Raw genomic sequence first — 22,621 nt, forward strand, 5'->3', positions numbered from 1 at the left:
CTTGATTGAAGAGAACACCTTCCATTTATATAAACCCACCTACCTGCAAAAGTCTATGTAATGGTTTTAAATATATGGGAGCAGTTAAACCATATTATATTCACGTTCACAGAATATTTCAAGATTCTTTCTTTTCATCCGATGAAGTTCTCTTCAATTTCCTCATAGCAAATTTGTCCAATAGGCATGTGACAGTGACCAATCAGTTTAAACTGTGACAGTAACCAATGACTAATCAGTTTAAACCGTGGGATGAGAGGTAAATGCTGACCGGGATGGCATGGGGAAGGGTTTTGAGTCAATCCCAGAATAATGGTCTGGGATGCTTTGCCTCAGAAAAGAGTGCATTTATTTAATGTTCCATCCAGTGTCTGTCTGTCTGTGCAGTGCTCCCTCAGCACTGCATCAGAGTCTGTTAAAGTCTCTTAGACTCCCAGTCTGCGAGCTCAAGTGTGCCACTGAGCTATAAAGAACTTTCCATTTATATTAAAAGCAGAATATCACAGAATCAGAAAAGAATATAGACCTAAAGTTGGTCTTTTGACAGATGTTGCCTGATCGGGTGAGCATTTCCAGCATTTCCTCTGTTTATTTTCCATTTAAATCAGCCTAATCATATCTTTCAAATCTCCCCACACTACATAAGAAATAGGAGGGGTCCATCAGTGTGCGGTAACTGCTCTGTCAGCCTGTGAGATCAGGCTGTGCCCTTAACACCAACACATTTCCCCACACCAAACAAACTTTAGTTCTTTTGTCAATCCAAATCTGTCTGACTCAGGCTTGAATATACTGCATCATTGCTTCCACTGTTCTCTGAAGAAGAGAATTCCTAAGACTAACCACTCTGAGGGAAGTGGTCTCTCCTCATCAAGACCTGAATGTCTTATTTCTAAACTGTATTCCCTAGTTCTAGAACTCCTCCACCTCCTTGGGCCACATCCTCCCCACGTGTGCTCTGTAGATGTTGAATGACTTTGACCTTTCATGGGAGTGTGGGCCATGCTCCTATGCTCAGCAAAATACCACAAACAGCAATTGGAAAGATCACAAGCTGTTTGGTGTTTTTTAACAAAGTTCTTTGCATAGAATTCTCTTCAGCTTTTGAAATGATGGCAAAGAATCCTCATTATACATTAAATTCAACAAATGCGTATTCAGGAACAAGGGATTACACGTCCTACACTACCATGTCCCCTCCGTAATAACAAATCGTGTTAGAAATGCTCCGAGGTGATCAGAGTCTGTGAGGAGAGGAATTTTCAGTTTAACCATTCAACTTAAGGACCTGCATGTTACTGTACTCCCTCTGCGTTATGATGACGTGTCAGACTGGGTTATGTTGGGGCTTGAGGAAGGGCCTTAAACCCATGACCTTTGTGACCCTGGGAGTGGACTGCTGCCTGACTGAAGCTGCCTTCCATTCAGTGTGCATACCTGTATCACCAAGCATCATCATTGTAGAGAGGCTGGAGTCTTGAATACACACCGTTCTACATATTGTAATCTTTGAGTGAAAATTGGCTCTTAGGTTAAATTTAAGGAATTTTCATTTTTCTAATGCTTTTATGTGAATTGTATCAAGTTTGGTAACAAAGGGAGAAATGAAAGTTAATTTTCATACAGTTACACCATTCTGTTTTAAATCGATCTGTGTGTTGGGAAACGTTAGGAACACTTTCTTCAGCCTGCTGCTAGTTCGTGACGGCTTCTACCTCACTTTTTGTCATCTTACTCGCATCCCTCGATAACCTTCTCTAACAACCTTTAACCTACCAAAGTTCTATCTATCTCTGTCTGAAAGCTACAGTTCAACCACAGCATCTCCAGGATTTTAGGGACAGGATTCCAGCTGTTTTGTTGTCAAGGAGAAATCATGGTTAACCAATTTAATAGAGGTGTTGGAAGGAGGAGCTTGTGTTGTGGATAAAGGAGAGCCCTTAGATGTACTGTACTTGGATATCCAGAATGAACTTGACACCGAGTCCCACAGCACAAGGCAGGGGTTGATGGGTAGAAGGTAATCTGTTACCGTGGATTGAAGATAGACTGCCTATCAGAAAACAGATTCTGCATAAATGGGTCTTTATTGAATTGGTAAGGATGTGACAAGTGGGGTTCTGCAGGAATCTGTGCTGAGATCTCAGGATTTGACATCAGTGATTTAGCTGAGGCGTATGGTATCTAAGTTTGCTTTTGATACTAAGAGAAAATACGCTGTGAAGAAGGCCAGGAAATTGTCGACAGACTTTGATAGGTCGAGTGAAGGTAGTGTGAGGGAAGAAATGTGAAGTTTTTCACTTTGGCAGGAGGAATGAAAAAGCAGAGGATTATTTCCACAGAATTCTGGAGTCCAGAAGGATCTTGGTTTTCTGGCACACGATTCACAAAACATAGGAATGCTATCCTTTCTTATGACTGGAATTGTACAGAAGAGTTTGGATAGAGTGTTCAGTTATATAGCAGATTGAGGGGTAAGTTGGCTGGACAGCAGTTTGTCATGCAGAGTGATGCCAGTAGCATGGATTCCATTCCCACACTTGCCCCAGGTTATCAGGCCCTTCACGTTAAACCACCTCTCTCTCTAATGGGCCCCATGGACCTCTAGGATTATGGCAACTTTACTGTTTACCTTCCAATGTATTGGTGAGACTGCATCTCGAATACTGTGCACAGTTTTTGTCTCCTGATTTCAGGAAGGATGTGAATATGTTTTGAGGCAGTTTGTTCGGTTGATACCTGGAACTCCTGGGTTGTTTTCCAAGGGGATAAGCTGGATGGCCTGGACTCATTCCCCACTGGTGTTTAGGAGCTTTAGCAATGACTTGATTGAAAGGTACAGGATCCTAAATGACCTCGATGAGGTTAATGTGGAAATGATAGAGTCATACAGTAATACAGCATGGAAACAGGCCTTTCAGCCCACACGGTCCATGTTGACTATGGTGCCCACTCAGCTCATTCCAATTGCCCACATTTGGTCCATATCCCTCGAAACCCTTCCCATCCATGTACCTACCGAATTTTATTTTTTAAATGTTGCTATTGTACCTGCCTCAACCTCTTTCTCTGGCAGCCCATCCCATATACACACCTCTCTCTGTGTGAAGTTGCCCCTCAGGTCCTTCTTAAATCTTTCCCCTCTTACCTTAAACCTATGCCCTCTAGTTTTCAATTCCCCATCCCTGGGAAAAAGACTGTATGTATGTATGTATTCATCCAATCTATGCCCCTCATGATTTTATACACCTAACTAAGGTCACCCTTCAATCCAAGCAATAAAGTCCCACCCTGGCCGACCTCTCCCTATAACTCAGGCCCACGTGTCCTGGCAACATCCTCTGCTTTGCACTGTTTCCAATTTAACTATGCCTTTCCTACTGCAGAGTGACCAGAACTATACACAATACTCCAAGTGCGGCCTCACCAACGACTTATACAACTGTGACCTAACGGCTCAACTCCTATACTCGGTACCTCGACCAATGAAGGCCAGCATGCTAAATGCCTCCTTCACCATCCTGTCTACCTGTGATGCTGCTTTCAATATCCTCTCTACTTGTGCTTCTCGGTCATCTGTTCCACAACACTCCTTAGGATCTTACCAATTACTGTATAAGTCCGACCTTGGTTTGACTTTCCAAAGTGCAACAGCTCACACTTATCTGTGTTGAATTGTATTTGCCAACCCTCAGTCCGCTGCCCAATCTGATCAGGATCCCTCTGTAATTTTCTCTTCTGGGTGAGCCCAAAAATGGGCCACTGTTTTAAGATTTGGGGTCTCCCTTTTAGGTAAGTCCGAGATGAGGGGAAATATTTTCTACTCCAAGAGCTGTATGCCTTTGGAACTCTACACCTCTGGAGGTGGGTAATGGAATATTGTTAAGGCAGAGCTAAGCAGACCCTTGTTAGGTATGGGGTCAAAGGTTATTGGAGGTAGATGAGAGTGTGCAATTTGAAACTGAAACAGACCAGTCATGATCTTATTGGGGAAGATCATCTTTTAAAGTACCCCAGCCAGCTTTATAGAACCATCCTCCTGGTTTGATCTGCTCATCGTTCGAGTGAATCTGCACTACAGTCTGTCCACACCCAGTATACCTTCCCTAAGGTGCAGTGCTCAATACCAAAGGCAGATAGACTCTGACCAGGCTTCTTACAGTGTTGATTGAGGGACAGATAGAAACATTGACCAAACACCAGGTGAGTTCTGCTGCACTTCATGAATCTGCAAATTAAATCCTGTCCATCTCCCTGAGCGGACAGCCTGATTTTAACCTCTTACCCAAGACAGGGCATCTCTGACAGTGCAGCACTCAACTCCAATGGAATGGAGAGTGTCTACCTCCCATGTGTGCTCAGAGCTCAGGAGTGGGATTTGAACCAGTAACCTCCTGACTCAGGCAGTGGTACTGCTCATTGAGCCCAGATCAGTGCCTACCGTGACCCAGAAGATGCTTTGATTTGAATTATGCCCAGAGATATGCAGGTTGGGTGGATTGGAAAGGGGAGGGGGCTGGGTCTGAATGGAATGCTCTTGAGAGGGTCTGTACAGACTCAATGGGCCAAATGGCCTCTTTCCACACCATAGGGATTCTATGATTCTATTTCTTAAAGCCAGTTTCAGATCGTCTCTGCCATTTGCAGCTTACACTGGGATCAGCTGTAACCTTTGAACTGTCCCTGGGTGCTAGCCCCTCTAAATCTATTACACTGGTATTCAGCTGCACTTCCCCCAGGAAATTGGAAGCTCTTCTGTTTTAATAAACAGCCTCTGGTACCTGAAGTGTTTGACTGACCCTCTGACAGGTTTTTCAATTAAGTTGTTCAGTTCCCTCTGTTAAGGCTCCACTTAGGCCCTCTGCAGGATTTACCACGCGTTAAACATTAAGTGATTGGCACATGCTTGTATATGTTTGGTCAAATTTAACATGTGGAACTTTTGACAAATGTTTTTATGAAGTCCACATACACAGCATCTATCACTGAGTAAAAGTGAGGGGGTGAATGGGGAGGAAAGATCCAATTCCCTTAACAGAGAGGTCAAGAGCCAGGAACCATAAAGTGAAAGTCATTGGGGAAAGGACTGGGGGAGGGAGAGGGAGGTTGAGAATTTTTTCACCCAGACAGTGGTCAGTGTTTGGAACTTACTGCCTGAATGGATGGATTAGGCTAATGGCCTCATCACATTAAGAAAAATCTAATTGAAGGTACTGTATGTTGCAGAGCTAAGAGCTAGGTGCTGGCCCAGTGAGATTAATGGACTTTTGCACCTAGCATTGATGCTGTAGGCTAAATGGCCATCTTTAATGCCAGATTTTCTATTTGCCCCGTCAAGTGTCAGTTATTCCTTTTCCTTTTAACACTGTTTGCCTTTAATACATCGTAGATAGCTTTCCTCTAATAACCTGTAGTTTATCAGTCGGTAAATAGTTTTGGGCCAGGGTATGGTACATCTCCGCAACAACACCTGAGAGACGTCAAGCTGCATGTGTACGCTGACAACAATGAGTCCAGCCTCAGCACCATTTCTCTCAACCCCACTGTTACTGCACTCTCAGACACTCTCTCATTTCAAACTATTTAAGTAAACATTGAGGAGACCAAGGTTGATGGTTTCAGTCCCTGTCACAATCACTGCTACCTCACCACTAACTCTATCCCTCTCCCCAGCATACAGTTTGATTATTTACAACCTTAGTGTGGCATTTTCCCCTGGGGTGGAAGGGTTCTGTTCACTGACTGTGTGTGTGTGTGTGTGTGTGTGTGGTAAGTCCAAAGGGATTGGAAGACTACTCCAGGGGCTAAAGTGTGATGAGAGAGCTTGGGAGTGATTGCAAAATCTGGGCCCAACCCAAACCAAACCAGATCACCCTCTTCCCAGGAATTTCATCACGCATAAACCCCACCCCGCTTTTTTTATGAACGCCCTCCTTTGTGGTTGAGCTGTCTCCAGGTCAGAAGAAAAAGCTGAGCTGGATAATAACTGACCAACCCAGCCGGCTACTGGGGCTTGGTTTAATTGGTTGGACCTTGCATCTCGGGGATGATGAGGGAGAGTAGGTTCACTGGGTCTGTCCTCACTCGACTACTGACCGTGGTGAGGAATGATTATAATATCAGTCACAAGGTCTGCTTCCTCTCTAATGTAAACAGGATAACTCACCCAGTGATCCATCGCACTTAGTCTGATCTTATCCTCATTCAACAGGTGTTTTCTGTCAGTATCACTGATCCCCAGGTTAGTGATCCTTGTAGAAACCAAGTGAATAAATAATTATGCCCCATCCTCTTTGCCAATTGCAATGAAGTTGTTGGATCCACGAAATAACTGCACATCCTGTCACCAAGTCACCCTTCGTTTACATATGAACGATCCTGAACTTCAGTACTGCCTCATTCGGAGTCAGGTACCAGAGGGTCAATATTCCTATCACTTGCGCCCCTATTTTTTTAAACCCCACACACTACCGCCTAACTTTCACCCTTTTACAATGGATCAGATGAACAGCCCCATTCTGGGAGCTGACATTATGAGATCCAGTTGGCTAACCTCGTTACAATCAAAACAACCTACACCACCCTTCATTTTAAAAAAAAAAATACTGTTCCCTCCCAACAAAATGTTGATTCTCCCACCCTGTGCTTACCCAGCAGACCAGGGGCCTGGGAGTCCTTCACACTGATAGCTTCTCTGTATGTTCTGGGACAGAGAGTGGGCTGGAAATGTTAATAGGACATCCTCCATTTCTATCCAGGTTCCAGATTCAATCTGAAAATGTGTTGCTGGTTCAAGCACAGCAGGCCAGGCAGCATCCAAGGAACAGGAAATTCGACGTTTCGGGCCAGAGCCCTTCATCAGGAATGGCCCGAAACGTCGAATTTCCTGTTCCTTGGATGCTGCCTGACCTGCTGTGCTTGAACCAGCAACACGTTTTCAGCTCTGATCTCCAGCATCTGCAGACCTCACTTTTTACTCCAGATTCAATCTGACCCGTCCCTCTTACCCAGTTCTTACTGGTACCACTCAGTCCATTCCAGGCCACTCTTCCTCTCCTTTCCTGTACTGGGCATAGCTTGCTCCTCCATTTTGAGGGAGGTGTGTGTTGGCCATTAAAGGTTCCAGCTTGTCTATTGGCTGGTGTCATGGAGATTCAGTTCTGGAAATGATTCGTTGTTGTTTTATATAAAACCATCTTCACATCCACTCATTCCCCTCCAGCGTCTGATGGATGTCGGTAAACTATTCAATCACATGGAGCTCTCTACCTTTTGTTCTTTGAGTATTTTTAGAGAGGAAATAAATACAATAATGACCGCAAGGGCTAAAGACCAGCAAGTCTCCTGGATCTGATGGGCTGAATCCTGGGATATTGAAAGAAGTATCTACAGAAATAGTGGATGCGCTTGAAGTAATCTTCACGAGCCACATGGGCATTTTTCCTGGTGGTGGAAATGTTGATTAAAATTATCTTGCACATGGTTTTAAAATAAACAAAGAAAAGGTGGAAAAAAAGAGGGCATTGTTTCAATAAAGGAGGCTTTTTCAGGAGGTCAGCCTGTAACTAGTGGTGTACCACAGGGATCGGTGCTGAGGTCACAATAATTTACAATATATATTCATGATTTGGATGGGGAAAGTGAATGTACTATCGCCAATTTTGTAGATGAGACAAAAATAAGTGGACAGGTAGTGAGGGTGACTCTAAAGAGTTTGCAGAGGGACATGAATTGAGTGAGTGTGCAAAACGTGGAATATGATGTGAGGCTGTACACTTTGACAAGAAGAATAGAGGAGCTGAATATCAGTTAAATGGAGAAAGGAAGTTAGAGAATAGAGGAATTTGGGAATCCTCATCCATGAACCACAAACCTCCAAGTTTGGTGCGAAATAGGAGGTCAAATGAAATGCTGACCTTCATTTTAAAGGAGCTGAAAATGTGTTGCTGGAAAAGCGCAGCAGGTCAGGCAGCATTCAAGGAGCAGGAGAGTCGACGTTTCGGGCATGAGCCCTTATTCCCTGATTCTTCCGTCGAGTCTCCTGCTCCTTGGATGCTGCCTGACCTGCTGCGCTTTTCTAGCAACACATATTCAGCTCTGATCTCCAGCATCTGCAGTCCTCACTTTCTCCTTCATTTTAAAGGGAATGGAATACAAGGCTAGGAAAGTTTTTTTTTCGTTAAAACCTTTCAAGACAGTAGTCAGTCCACCGCTGGGATACCGTGAATGGTTTTGGTCACCTTATCAAAGGAATAATGTATTGAAGGCAGTCCACAGAAGGGTCACTCGGCTGCTAATGGGTATAAAGGGGCTGTCTTACGAGGAGGAGTTGAAGCCTCCAGTTGGGCCTATAGTTACTGGAGTTTAGAAAATGAGAGGTGACCTTATTGAAATGTACACTATTGTTAGGGTCTTTTACAGGGTAGATGTTGAAAGGTTCTTTCTCCTTGTCAGTCTAGGATAAGAGGGCAAAATCTCAAGTGTTAGGGGTCACCCAGTTAAGACAGAGATGAGGATGAATTTCTTCCCATTGAGGGGAGTGAATCTGTAGAATTATCTACCACAGAGGGCTGTTGAGGCTGGGTCATTAAGTATATTCAAGGCTGAGATTTTGAATCAGTAAGAGTTATGGAGAAAAGGCAGGAAGGTGGAGTTGAAGATCATCAGATTAGTCATGATCTCATTGAATGGTGGGGAAGACAAGATGGGCTGAAAGGCCTATTTCTGCTCCTACTTCACCTGGTGGAATACCCTCTGTGCCTGAACTCCAACCCAGCACCTTCCCATAGCAGTTGACGGGAACACGATCCTGCCCTCCCCTGTGAAGGGGAGACTGAGTCCCTCTTGGTCCTATGTGGGATTCACTGTACCTGAGTCTGGACAGAAAGCTGGGAGCCAGCCATGGCATGGCTCTCTGTACAAGCTCAGGACCATTAGAAGAATCGCTTAGACTTCCCTCACCCCAGGCTTCTTCCACAGGATTCAGTTACAGTGCTGACTTCCTCCAGATGCTGATGTTCAGTTGAAAACAAGCTTATGATTGATGGATTTTTTTTTGTGAAGTAATAGTCTCTGAGGAATATTGAGCAGAGGTGGTGCAATGATGTTTGGATACAGGATGCAGGTTTGCTCACTAAGCTAGAAGGTTCATTTTTCAGGCGTTTCATTGCCATACTGGGTAACGTCATCAGTGAGCCTCCGAATGAAGCACTGGTGGTGTAGCCTGTTTTCTATTTATATGTTTGAGTTTCCTAGGGTTGGTGATGTCATTTCCTGTGGTGACATCATTTCATATGGTGATGTTGTTTCCTGTACTTTTTCTCAGGGGGCAACAAATGGGATCCAAGTCAATTTGTTTGTTGATAGAGTTCCAGTTAGAATGCCATGCTTCTAGGAATTCTCGTGCATGTCTCTATTTGGCTTGACCTGGGATGGATGGGTTTTCCCAGTCCGAAGTCCGAATGTAAGGATACTAGTGAGAGTGGGTCATGTCTTTTTGTGGCTAGTTGGTGTCCCTGTGTCCTGGTGGTTAGTTTTCTGCCTGTTTGTTAAGAAACAGCCTGGCCACGATGGCTGGATTAGATCCAAGGGGCTGACTGATCTAGTTTAGGTATCAACAATTCCAACATTTTCTCAGGGTGTAACACTCATGCCTGTTAAGCTAGTTTTGAGGCCCCTTTCTGTCATTTTTTTTAAGGTGGGGACTTGTCTGCTGGAGAGTCCGCAATGGGGATCGGAAACTCCGTTAGAGCCTGCTCCCTTCAGGATGAAAGGAGGAAGTGCTTTACACACAGACCAGGAGCAGTCTGGAACATTTCCCCCAAAGGGCTATAGCAGTCAGTTGGAGGTTTCAGGGCTGGAGTTGAGGCACAGATCAGCTGCAATCTAACCCGAATATTCCTGAACAAGTAACACAGTGCAAACCCTGAACCCGCTTGATCACCCTTATCAGGTTCTGGGGTGGGGGGGGAGGAAAATGATCATTTTGGGAAGTTTGCTGTTAATCCATAGCTGCTACCCATCCCCACCCTCAAGTGGTTTGGGCAAAGTGAGGGTCAACACCTGGCATCAGCTGGCATTAGCAAAACTGTTGTTTCTTCAATTTGATGAAATAACAGGCTGAAGAGAAACTTCCTCCCTTTATATTTTTGCAATTGCTGTCTGTTTTGAATACCTCGCTATCTGTAGTTGTTGTTTGGCCTCAATGCGGAACCTCACTATATCTGAAATTATCAATCACCCTTTTATCAGACCCCTGTGTCTCTCTCCTGTTCCCCGACTCTGATTTCCAACATCTCCCAGCCATTGAGAGCTGTACCTGGGACCTCATTCTGCCTTCTCCCCACACCCTACCTTCAGCTCCACTCCAGATCGCTCTAGCATTTAAAACCTCCCTCCCTGACCCTGTGGCCTTCAGTAACCCTCCCTCGGCTGTCAGTTCCTTGACTTCACCTCATGAGGATTTCTTTGGCAAAGGCACACATTTGAGAACAAAGCCGAGAGGGGTCAGTCAGACAACATTTGGGAATTGTGAAGCCTTGAAGTCAAGGCTGTGTGAGGTTTAGATTCTGAGGCGGATGAAGTTACAGAAAGCAGTTCAGCTGAGTGTTTCACCATCTTTAAGATGGGGCTTTAAGTCCGAGAGCGCCCTATCCTGTGGTGAAGAGATTAAAGGCATAGTCATTTTGTTCTGCAGCTTTTATCCAGCACTCCTGTTTACACTGAAATGTATCGTGGGGGAATGTGCTTTAGTATTTACACAAGCTCGTACCTGGAAGGGTGCAGCTCCCACCTTCAGAGCAATAATATTTATCTCTCTCATTACAAAACAAATGTAGCGTCACATGAAAGGGATAGCTCACTGTCTTCCTGTGAAACGTTGTTGGTGTTTGAGAGAGGGCAGCCTGCAGTCTGACTGTTCGCCACCTGTCCCTGTATCTGATGCCCTGAGGGGAGAATAGTGAGTCTGAGGCTCCGCCTGGTTCCTGGAGGAAGTCTGTGTTGTGTCTCAGACTCCCTCGGGGCATACTCTCCTAGTAGAGAGCAAGACTGTTTCAGGAATATAACACTGAGCCGACACCTAATAGAAACTAATTTTGTATCTGTCTCGGTGTTGCTAGTTGCATCCACTTGTGGCATCTCTAGACCATTAACCCCTGAAAGTTACTTTCCTAATTTGTTTGCGGGATGAGGTCATCACTGGCTAGGCCAATGTTTATTGCCCAGAGGACAGTTGAGAGTTGTAGTCATATGACACTGAATCAGACCTTTCGGCCCAACTCGTCCATGCCTGCCCATCTCCTTCTGAACCTTTCCTATTCGAGAACCTGTCCAAATGTCTTTGAGATGTTGTAACAGTACCTGCATCTGCAACTTCTTCCAGTAGTTCATTCTACATACAAACCACCCTTGTGTGAAAACGATGACCCTCAGGTCCCTTTTTATCTCTTTCTCCTCTCACCTTAAGTTTTGAACTCCTCCACCCGAGGGAAAAGACCCTTGCTTTTCAGCTTATCTATGTCCCTCATGATTTTATGAACCTCTACAAGGTCACCCCTCAGCCTCCGATGCTCCAGTGAAAGATATCCTGCTTTATCCAACTTCTCCTTACAACTCAAACTCTCCAGTCCCGGTAAGATCCTGATAAATTTTTTTCTGCGTCCTCTGCAATTTAATAATATCCTTGACCAGGTACGGATAACAGATTTCCGTCCCAAAAGCACCTTAGTGAATCAGATGGATTTTTTTTAATGATGATACACAATGGTTGCCTTTAGATTTTCATTGCAGATTTTTATTAAGCTCAAATCTCGCTTTCAAGGTTTGTGCGAAGATTTGTAGCTCGGGTGCTCGTTGTTGTGGTTCTGTTCGCCGAGCTGGAAGTTTTTGTTGCAAACGTTTCGTCCCCTGGCTAGGAGACATCATCAGTGCTCTGGAGCCTCCTGCGAAGCGCTTCTTTGATGTTTCTTCCGGTATTTATAGTGGTCTGTCCTTGCCGCTTCCGGGTGTCAGTTTCAGCTGTCCGCTGTAGTGGTTGGTATATTGGATCCAGGTCGATGTGTTTGTTGATGGAGTTTGTGGATGAGTGCCATGCCTCTAGGAATTCCCTGGCTGTTCTCTGTCTGGCTTGCCCTATGATAGTAGTGTTTTCCCTTTATACTGTGATGGCATTTGAGCCTGGAGTGTAGCCTGGAGTTCTAGAATAATATTCCAGTGACATTCAGAGTAAAAGGAACACCTTTTAGAACCGAGGTAAGGAAAACGTCTTCACCCAGAGAATCTGTGGAATACATTGCCACAGAAGGCTGTGGAGGCCAGGTCACCGAGTATATTTAAGACTGAGATAGATAGGTTCCTGAGGGTTATAGGGAGAAGGTGGGAGAATGGGGTTGAGAAACTTGTTAGCCATGATTGAGTCTGCTTTGCCATTCAATGGGCTGAATGGCCTAATTTCTGCTCCCATGTGTTATGGTCTTAGACGACCTGCCCAGTGAGAAGTGTGAATGATGTTGGCGTTATCCAGCAAGGAGGCCAGTCCAGCCTGGGGGATCTGAGTCTGTTCATTTAAAAACATCACCAAACAGGGAGTACTACACGCTCCCTGAGTTCAGCTGAGCCAGAGAAAGAAACCAGTGGGTAGTGATTGATCTTTCGTTGACAAATGGGGGGAATTGTGAGCGCAAACTGCTGAAGGAACCCTCCAGACAGGCCCATCCCATGACTCTGCTGTTAATCAGTAAAAAAGTAGCCAAACCTTGCTAAAATGCTTTGTCATTACCATAGGAAAATTCATTTACTAGAATAGAATCCCTACAGTGTGGAAACAGGCCATTTGGCCCAACAAGTCCATACTGACCCTCCGAAGAGTAACCCACCCAGACATATTACCCTACATGGGCAGCACAGTGGCTTAGTGGTTAGCACTGCTGCCTCACTGCGCCAGGGACCCGGGTTCAATTCCCACCTCAGGCAACTGTCGTGTGGAGTTTGCACATTTTCCCAGTGTCTGCGTGGGTTTCCTCCGGGTGCTCCAGTTTCCTCCCACAGTCCAAAGATGTGCAGGTCAGGTGAATTGGCCATGCTAAATTGCCCATAGTGTTAGATGCATTAGTCAGAGGGAAATGTGAGGGAATGGGCCTGGGTGAGTTACTCTTCAGAGGGTCGGTGTGGATTTATTGGGCCAAAGAGCCTGTTTCCACACTGTAGGGAATCTAATTAATCTAATCTACATTTCCTCTAACTAATGCACCTAATCACACATCTTTGTGATAATTCAGCATGGCCAATTCACCTAACCTGCACACCTTTGGACTGTGGGAGGAAACCAGAGCACCCAGGGGAAACCCAAACAGAGACCGGGAGAATGTGCAAACTCTACACAAACAGTCACCCAAGGCTGGAATCAAACCTGGGTCCCTGGCACTGTGAGGCAGCAGTACCAACCGTGAGCCAACAGTGCCATCCATCCATTTTGAGATAGTAACCTGCGCAGGAGACTGACCTTTAAGGCTGAGTGTGTGTGGGTCACCGTACAGGGATCCCTGTGGTCTGGGAGTGCTGGGCTCCCAGTTGTGACCAATGAATAATGGTTTCTACCTTTCTGTCAGCAGTGGGTTTGTCTGGGACTGGACTCTGCCAGAGACCCAGCAGCACATGGTCAGTGGTTTAAGAAAACTCAACACCTTCCAAGACTTTGGGGCCTCCCCAAAAACTTTCACAGCCAATCAGTGGCCGCTCCCATTCAGGAAGCATTTTGGCTAATATATACGCAGGGAGATCCCGCAAACGGCAATGTGGTACTAGCTGGGGAAATCTGTTTCAGTGATATTGGTTTTGGGGTAAATATTGAGGGGACTGATCATCCTGAAAATAGTGATAAGGGATGTTTCACTTCCCCAACTGAGGACACAGTCTCTATTTAACATCTCGTCTGAAATCCCCACCCTGCAGTCAGGCAGCACCCTTCCAGAGCTGCACTGAAGCAACAGTCTGTATTGTGTGCTCAGGTCTCTCTCTAGACTGAAACTTGAGCACACAGCCTACTGACTCCGGAATAGGTGAAACCACTAACATTAATGAGGTGGTGAGAATTCTTGGCTGCTGCTATCTGTTGGAAACCCATTCTTCCAATGTCTTGTTACTAACCGAGCATGTCACTGACCTGTGTACTGACCCAGATCAGATTAGCAGAATATCCACCTTGAGGCTTGGTGGGGGGGGGGGAATATGTGAGGAGATTTTAATCAGTTTGTAGACTTTAGTTTGACACGGAGAACTGAGACGGTGTTATCTGTGAAGTCTGTTTTCTCATTCCTTCTCCTTTTGCTCCCAGATAAACTTTGTGTGAAGATATTCATAAAGAATGCATTTTCAGATCAGATGATAAATACGTAACGTCCTGCACTTTCTAGAACTGCTGAAGCTTGCTGCACCATCATTCTCGAACTCCTCCTGTCCTTCAACTCTCCGCCTTCCTCTCTCTCTTTTCAACCTTCCTCTGTCTCTCTCTTCCTGGTCAACCAACTGTGCTGGTGTGAGTGAGCTCGGTCAGCTCTTTCTGGATCAAGCCTCCGTAAGGTTGGTTTTTGGTAAGTGGTCAGTCTTTCAGAAGCAACCTGTTTCTCCTGGAGACAGGTTAGGGTGAGCTGCCGTTGCTCTTTATGATACAGGTATTGATTCCACTTTGTTCTCAGTGGTCACAAACTACAGCTTGTAACTCAATTGTGTCACTTATCATACCGTGTATTTCGGAGACTGTACAGGAGGGTGTGTTAGGTAGGGATCAATCTGTTGTGAGCTGAGCTGAAATCCAAGCCAAACCCTCCCCGTGTTGGTGGAGAGTAGGTGAACCTAATTTCAGTCTGATAGTGCTTGCACTGTTGGCCAATAGTCATTAACTATCTTAAATAGACTGTATTTGGCAGTATCATTCTGTCCACTGGTGACTTGTGCTTTATTTAGATGGGTATTGAGTAGTGGTTGGTATCACATGGCTGGTGCTAAAAGGATGGGACTGGGTATGGATTTACATGTGAAATAGCCTGTCTTGGGAATGAGTGGGAGTTGGCATTGGGTGCCTGATCTCTACTCCCTAGTGACCTTCACTGATGTGGAGGTGTCAGTGTTGGACTGAGATGGACAGGGTCAAAATTCAAATGACACCAGGTTATAGTCCAAGAGGTTTATTTGATATTTGATATATCCAGATGCCCTTTAAATGTTGTAATTGTACCAGCCTCCACCACTTCCTCTGGCAGCTCATTCCATACACGTACCACCCTCTGCGTGAAAAAGTTATCCCTTAGGTCTGTTTTATATCTTTCCCCTCTCACCCTAAACCTATGCCCTCTAGTCCTGGACTCCCCCACCCTCGGGGGAAAAAAACCTTGCCTGTTTACCCTATCCATACCCTTTATGATTTTATAAACCTCTATAAGGTCACCCCTCAGCCTCCGACGCTTCAGGGAAAACAGCTCCAGCCTGTTCAGCCTCTCCCTACAGCTCAAATCCTCCAACCCTGGCACCATCCTTGTATATCCTTTCTGAACCCTTTCAAGTTTCACAACATCCTTCCTATAGGGAGGAGACCTGAACTGCAGGCAATATTCCAACGGTGGCCTAACCAACGTCCTGTACAGCCGCAACATGACCTCCCTACTCCAAAACTCGGTGCAGAGATTCAGTTTCCAAATTATTTTGGAATGTGTGCATTTGGGCTGATGGCAGTAAGTGGTGAGCAGTTCTGAATTTGATCTTGTCTGTTTGGAAAAGAAATGATCAGTTTGATACCCAACTGTTGCAATGCAGTGCAAGCATTCCCTGACAATGTGCAAATAATGTTGGAACTCTAAATCCCTTCATCAGCTTCACCCAATTAAACAATAACACTGAAGATGGATTTCCCGTTAGTGCCACATTTACTATTGAGTGTATCTTTATGTTAATGACTATGGTCTGATGAAACCATGTCACAAATGAAGGATATTTATGTAAATCCGGGATGATTTGAATAAGCCAAACATTCTGGCTTCTAAATTAAGATTTCAATTGTTTTGATTAGCGTCTATCCTAATTTGGGTTAGTTGCTGGTCATCTTTGCCCATCACCTTTCCAGCTGGAGGTAAGATTGCCAAGGGCATAAGTTTGTAAGATGTGAGGGTCGGAGGTCGTGGATGTACTGGTGTTCTGTTCCCATTTGCTTCCCCCCCAACATTACAATGGTTATTGATGAGCAAATTTCACATCGTTCTCACCTGAAACTGACGTATTTCTCCCGCTTTGCAGAACAAGTTACTCGTGCAAAAGAAGAGAACATGGGAATGCACCAGGTCCTCGATCAAACTCTACAAGAACTCCACAATTTATAAAGAGAACTCTAAGGAACATAACTCCCAGCAACCATTGCCAACTGACTGCTTGCGATTGAACATTCCACGTTATCCTGTCCATTTGAGCAAGTGTCAACTCATTCCACCCAATTATTAACGATTGAATGCCAGCCAAAGGTTTTTATTTTGTAATTGTAGAATTTTTATTGCAAAAGTTCCTCCTTTTCCTTCAGTCACGCAGTGTTTCCCTATTGTTAGAATAAGCACAGCTATCTCTATGTAGACTCTCTCTATGTTAGAATAAGCACGGCTCTCTTTATGTAAACTCTTCCCTGGTGTGTGAGACAGGGGTAGCTCTGTGAAGGTTCAGGTTTCAATCTGTCCCATTTTTTTTTAAAAAAAGAAAAAACCCAGTCTTGCGGTGAAGCCTGCACCTTCTGAAATTGGTCTTGATTATGGGGCTTTCTTCCTGTCTGTCCATTGTGCTATTAACCTGACCCTAATCGCTTGCTTTGTCCTTCATTCAGTGGGTGATGTCATTCAGTAGTTCCTGCATGGATCAGCAGATCTGGGATCTTTTCTGTTCCTGTTGTAACGAGGGCAACGGCTGTACTCCTGAAGGTTGGAGTAGGCGGGGTCTCTTCCACATTAACTCCTCAGCATTTCGAAATCAGGCTGGTTTCTAATCCTGGTCGATCCTTGTTTCCATTCTAGTTATTTGGACTGAGCTGTTTGATTGGATTGGAAAAAACACCCTTGTTTCCACTTCATCCATTTTTTTCTTGCCCCCACCATTTCTGACCTTCCCTTGATTGGGCAGAAGTGAAACAGTTCTACAGTCTTCAATCCACCATTTTTATATTTGGGTGATCAAGGCCCTTTTTTTGATGATTTATAACACTGTCGCACGCCGAGTCTTGTACTCTGCAATGTCCATTAGGAAAGGGCTGACACCAGTGGATTCGGACTGGCGGCTGCTGTAGGCCAGCTCTCTAGTTCTACGTCCCTTAACAATTCCAGCCAAAAACACAACTCTCTCGACTGTCAGGGTGTTCAGTTCTCAGCAGCCAGGCCGGTTCCAAATCATTCTCTTCTGCTGTATGTAGGCAGCTCTGCCAGTTCCCACAAAATGGGAACTGAGCTGTGTACCCATTCCCTGTTAAGGAAATCACTTTAAAACGTGCACATCACTCACATCAGCAAGAGGAAAGCCTCCTTCAGCCTGGAGCGAGAGTGTTGTAACGGCACCTGCAAAAACTTCCCAAAATCTTGCTTTACAAAGTCTTCACATCAGGAGCTGTACTGCACAAGTACGTCTAAAAATGTTAGCCTTTTGTTTGCTGAATTTTGCCTCCTTAAATGGGTGAGAGGGTCTGAGTTTAAACATTGTTCCCTGCGGTTATTGTGACTGTTCCATCAGCAGAGTGTTGATTGTAATGTACCTTGGGTTTTGGTTTTGCTTCCATTCCGTTTCAGTGGACCGTGTCGTTTGATTGGAGTAGCAAAAAAGCAGCAATGTTTGTGACCAACTCTCACCGAAAACAAACATCAGAAACCGCTTTCCCATTTGGAAATGCCCATTAATTCCTCTCTCCTCTCCTTCCCCCTCCTCCTCCCCCCAGCCCATGAATCATGATTTCTAGCGATTTGTACAATTTTATAGAGTCACACGTTCTAGTGCTGGCATCACAACACAAAAGCAAAACACTATTTGCATTAAAAATAGCACAGGAACTGAATTAAAAGGGAATGTGTGCCTTTGATTTCTTTGCACATCTGAATCAGTTACCTTGGGGAATTACGACTTGATCTGTGTTTGCACTGGCGATGTTGACTGATGAGCAAATAAAATGACTCACTGCTGAAGAAATCTTAAAGCTATAAGTTATTTGACTCTGGACATTTACTGGTCTTACAGTTGTAAGCCCTCTAAATCACATGGGTGGTGCTGTACCTATCCTCAGTCACTGAGGTGGCTGGATGTTTTCTAATCGACCTGTTCAGTAGATGTTATTTGCACACACTTGGGTGCAGGAGATGGGACCTGAAATGCCTCCTGGTTCAGAGGTAGGGATGCTACCACTATGCCGCAAGGGTGGCTGAAAGTAGTAGCAGGGTCCTCGAGACTGCTGCCTCACAGCGCCTGGGGCCCAAGTTTGACTCCACCCTCTGGTGACTGTGTGGACTGTGCTGTATGTTCTCCCTGTGTCTACGTGGGTTTCCTCCAGGTGCCCTGGTTCCTCTCTTCCCCCCCCCCCTGCCCCCACAAGATGTGATTAGGTGATGTGACCATGCTAAATTGCCCATGATGTCCAGGAATGTATAGGTTTCCTGGGTTGCCCATGGGGGTAGGGGATGGATCTGGTTGGGATGCCCTTTGGAGGGTCAGTATGGACTTTGATGGGCTGAATGGCCCGATTCCACACTGGAACAATTCTATGACTGCAGCATTGTTCAACCATAGCTGATCTGTACCACCATCAGATTCCCAGTAACCTTCATGCAACAAGCATATAGTGATGCATCTTGAAACTTTCAATTGACATCGTGTTTCGAGAGAGAATTTCCCAGTTTGAATCCTCTACAAACCATTGTGTGAATGAGTGCTCTCCAATTTCATTCCTAACTCGCCTCGCTCCAATCAAAAATTAAGATTTTAAAATCCCTCTGACTAGATTCTTACATCAGTAGAAAGAATTTCTCCCCATCCCCTCAACATTTTAAGACCATAAAACATCGAAGTGGAAGTAAGGCCATTCGGCCCATCAAGTCCACTCTGCTATTCAATCTTGACTGATGGGCATTTCAACACCACTTACCCACACTCTCCCCGTAGCTCTTAATTCCTTGCGAGATTAAGAATTGATCAATCTCTGCCTTAAAGATATTTAACGTCCCGGCCTCCACTGCGCTCCGTGGCAATGAATTCCACAGGCCCACCGCTCTCTGGCTGAAGAAATATCTCCGCATTTCCATAAAATGCTCCTAACAGTTTCTCAAAGCCGCAGGTGTTCCCACACTTTGTAGCATTTTCAAGTTGACAGAGCTCAGGATAGCTACTGTACTTTCAACTCTACGCAACTCACCACCAGGCACTTAACTGTCTTTTAATTAAACACAAATAAACGTTAAATGTAGCTATCAACAGGTGGTCGCACAGAATTATAAAGGAATTCTTGTAGGGTCTCTTACAAAGCAGGTCTGTGACTGCACTGCATCCCAGCTCAATGTAAATTCATTGTATATCTTTGGATCTTTCTGAAGAGTTAGTTGAATTGATTCTGAACAAATGGTTTGTTTATAAATCCATCCAATCTTTCAGCACTCAGGGGTGATGTGTGACGAGATTAAAGACAAATATTCCCTGGAAGGATGATCAAAGAAGTGAACTTTTGAGCACTGAACATTGGGATTAAGGCAACTGATTTACTTTAACAATCCGAATGTTTCCAACAATTGGGGATTTCTTCCCTAATAAAGTTTCAGGTCATCCAAAGGTCAACTGCCCGCGTCCTAATTTACAAACTGTCATGGCTGTATGTGAAGGTTGTGAGAGAGAGTTCACATAGTCCTGTGGTGGTGTCCCTACCTCTGGGAAGGAGATTTGTGCTCAAGTACACCTGCAGCGTATTCAAAGATATCCAAAAGCTCGTTAAAAATAATTAAAAGGTTTGTGAAAACCAGGTGAGAAGGGACTATTGATGTTCTTTGTAACCTCCTCCATCATCTGCAACAAAACATTTTAATTCCTTTTAGCACAGAGCTGAATCAGACTTTAATTAAAATGAACCAGTCAAAATTAAGCCAATTGTAAGGTTTAATTGAATGCAAGAGGAATTTTATTAAATAATAATGCACAGCTTCAAACACATACGCAAAGACACAAATAAAGTTCTGAAGAGGTGGTTCTGGTACAATAGGAAAATAAAGAATATATAGGTTATCCAGTTCTCGAGTACTTGAGTTGGTCTAATGGAATGTGAAACCATGGCGTCCAATAGAAAGCTGTCTTACCTTGCAGCTGTTGTTTCTCACAGAACATACGATGAATAAAATACAGATAGATAATGGTTTAACGTTATCTTCTATGATCCAAGGGAAAGGTACCAGCTGGAGAAACAACGAATAAAGAACAAAGTAAATTTACAGCCCAGGGACAGGCCCTTCGGCCCTCCCAGTCTGAGCCGATCCAAGTCCACTGTCTAAACCTGTCGCACACTTCCTAAGCACCTGTTTAAGTCTATAGATATTTTTGATCTATGAGAATAAGACTAAAATGTATTAATCAACAGATTTCTAAATATGAGAACCTAATTAGAAAAATTATACGGTATGGGAAAGGGAATGTGCAAGATTATTACGTACATAAGGGCAATAAAACATGCAGCCTTCTTGCTAAAAATCAGAGATCTCCCATTAGTCCATCCAGAGACATTGTGATTTATGCTCTGGACTGTAGACTATTGACCTCTTGCCAGCTTACTTACAGTAAAGTGTGTTTTTTGTAAAGAAAGCAGTCTTCCGGTTCTTGTTACTTTGAAACCATTTTCTTTTCTCTGCTACCTTGCCAAGCAGTTTCTGAAACATGGCTCATCTGTGTTTCCTAACTGTCACCATTATCTGTCCAAGCTGGATAGTTATTGGGAGCCCTTTTGCGTCCAATGTGTGCAACTTTCCCTGTAAATAAATATTAAAACTGGAGATCAGAGTTTCTTAATACCTGATTCAGTTCACAGCTCTGACTTGTGCCTGAAATGTCGGTTTTCCTGCTCCTCGGATGCTGCCTGACCGCTGTGCTTTTCCAGCACCACACTCTCGACTCTGATCTCCAGCATCTGCAGTCCTCACTTCCTCCTAGCTTTTAACCTTTCTTGATAAAATGGTAAATCCAGTTCAGATGCTTTTAATTATTCAATATTGGTCTTCAGGACTTATCTCAATCTCTGAGTCATCAACTGGATGGGACTTGGTTTTGTTCCTTGAACTGGCAGTGGGTAACTCTGTCTTCACCTCATTCGCTTGCTCCTGGTAGGCTCCACTAGTGGGGTTTGCTGTGGGTATGTTCCTCCTTTTGCGTTGTGAATGGGTCTTCCCCGAACCTGTTCAACCTTCCCTGGAACACTACTGCTCTTGGGGGAATATTCATCTGCTATTATACAACTCCAAGTGAGGCCTCACCTTCTCTTTCTCTGAGAACTCCGAGGATACCTTCCTCTGTTCCGTCATCTTGTTTCCAGGGATTATTGCTGTGGGTTGACTTGACCCTTTCTGGTACCACTGGTGTGCCTTCTGCCCTGTTTAGTTCAAGTCACCCTGACTCACTACACACACCCCCCACCCCCCCATCTTTTACTTCCCTGTGTGGGATGTCCAGTCCTCTTTAGGTTCTTAGTCTCTCTGCTGGCCTTCCCAGTCATAGGATCCCTGTAGTGTGGAAGAAGGCCAGTCAGCCCATTGAGTCCACACTGACCCTTCAAAGACCATCCTTCCATAGAACCCCTACAGTGTGGAAACAGGCCCTTTGGCCCAACAAGTCTACACCAACCCTCCGAAGAGTAACCCACCCAGGTCCATTCCCCTGCCCTATTATCCTACACTTACCTCTGATTAATGCACCTAACCTATACATCCCTGGACACTTTGGGCAATTTAGCATGGTCAATCCACCCTAACCTGCACATCTTTGGATTGTGGGAGGAAACCCACACAGACACGGGGAGAATGTGCAAACTCCACACAGACAGTTGCCCGAAGCTGGAATTGAACCTGGGTCCCTGGCGCTGTGAGGCAGCAGTGCTAACCACTGAGACACCATGCTGCCCAACTCACCCCCTACTCCATCCCTCATGGCTGCTCCAGCTAGTCTACACATCCCTGGACATTATGGGCAATTTAGTGTGGCCAATCTACCCTCACCTGCACATCTGTGAACTGGGGGAGGAAACCAGAGCACCCGGAGGAAACCCACGCAGACATGGGGAGAATGTGCAAACACCATATAGACAGTCACCCGACATGGTCCCCAGTGCTGTGAGGCAGCAGTGCTAACCACTGAGCCACCATGCTGTCCCAATCTGGGGTCCTTTCCAGTTTGACAGAGATACCTTGCTACCAGCCAAGTTGTTCCCCAATAAAATGTCAATGGGAGGAAGATTGGGAGAAACAGCAGAGAGAGTCATAGAGATCAACAGCACAGAAACAGACCCTTCAGTCCAACTTGTCCAGATATCCCAACCTAGTCTCGGCCCACTTGACAGCACTTGGCCCATATCCCTCTAAATCCTTCCTATTCA

At 44.9% G+C, this 22,621-nt stretch overlaps 1 protein-coding gene across 2 annotated transcripts in view; it reads left to right on the forward strand.

Annotated features, from left to right (window-relative positions):
• The window catches only part of LOC132829072 (tropomyosin alpha-1 chain), a 108,428-nt gene extending 90,230 nt beyond the window's left edge, over positions 1-18,198 (forward strand). For both annotated transcript variants that reach the window (XM_060846373.1, XM_060846375.1), the window contains one exon: positions 16,285-18,198. In XM_060846373.1, coding sequence (XP_060702356.1) covers positions 16,285-16,367 — 83 coding nt within the window. In that variant the 3' untranslated portion in view covers positions 16,368-18,198. The remainder of the gene's footprint in view (positions 1-16,284) is intronic.
• The last annotated feature ends 4,423 nt before the right edge of the window (positions 18,199-22,621 follow it).

Source organism: Hemiscyllium ocellatum, chromosome 28 (assembly GCF_020745735.1).
Source record: "Hemiscyllium ocellatum isolate sHemOce1 chromosome 28, sHemOce1.pat.X.cur, whole genome shotgun sequence".
Classification (NCBI taxonomy): Eukaryota; Metazoa; Chordata; class Chondrichthyes; order Orectolobiformes; family Hemiscylliidae; genus Hemiscyllium; species Hemiscyllium ocellatum.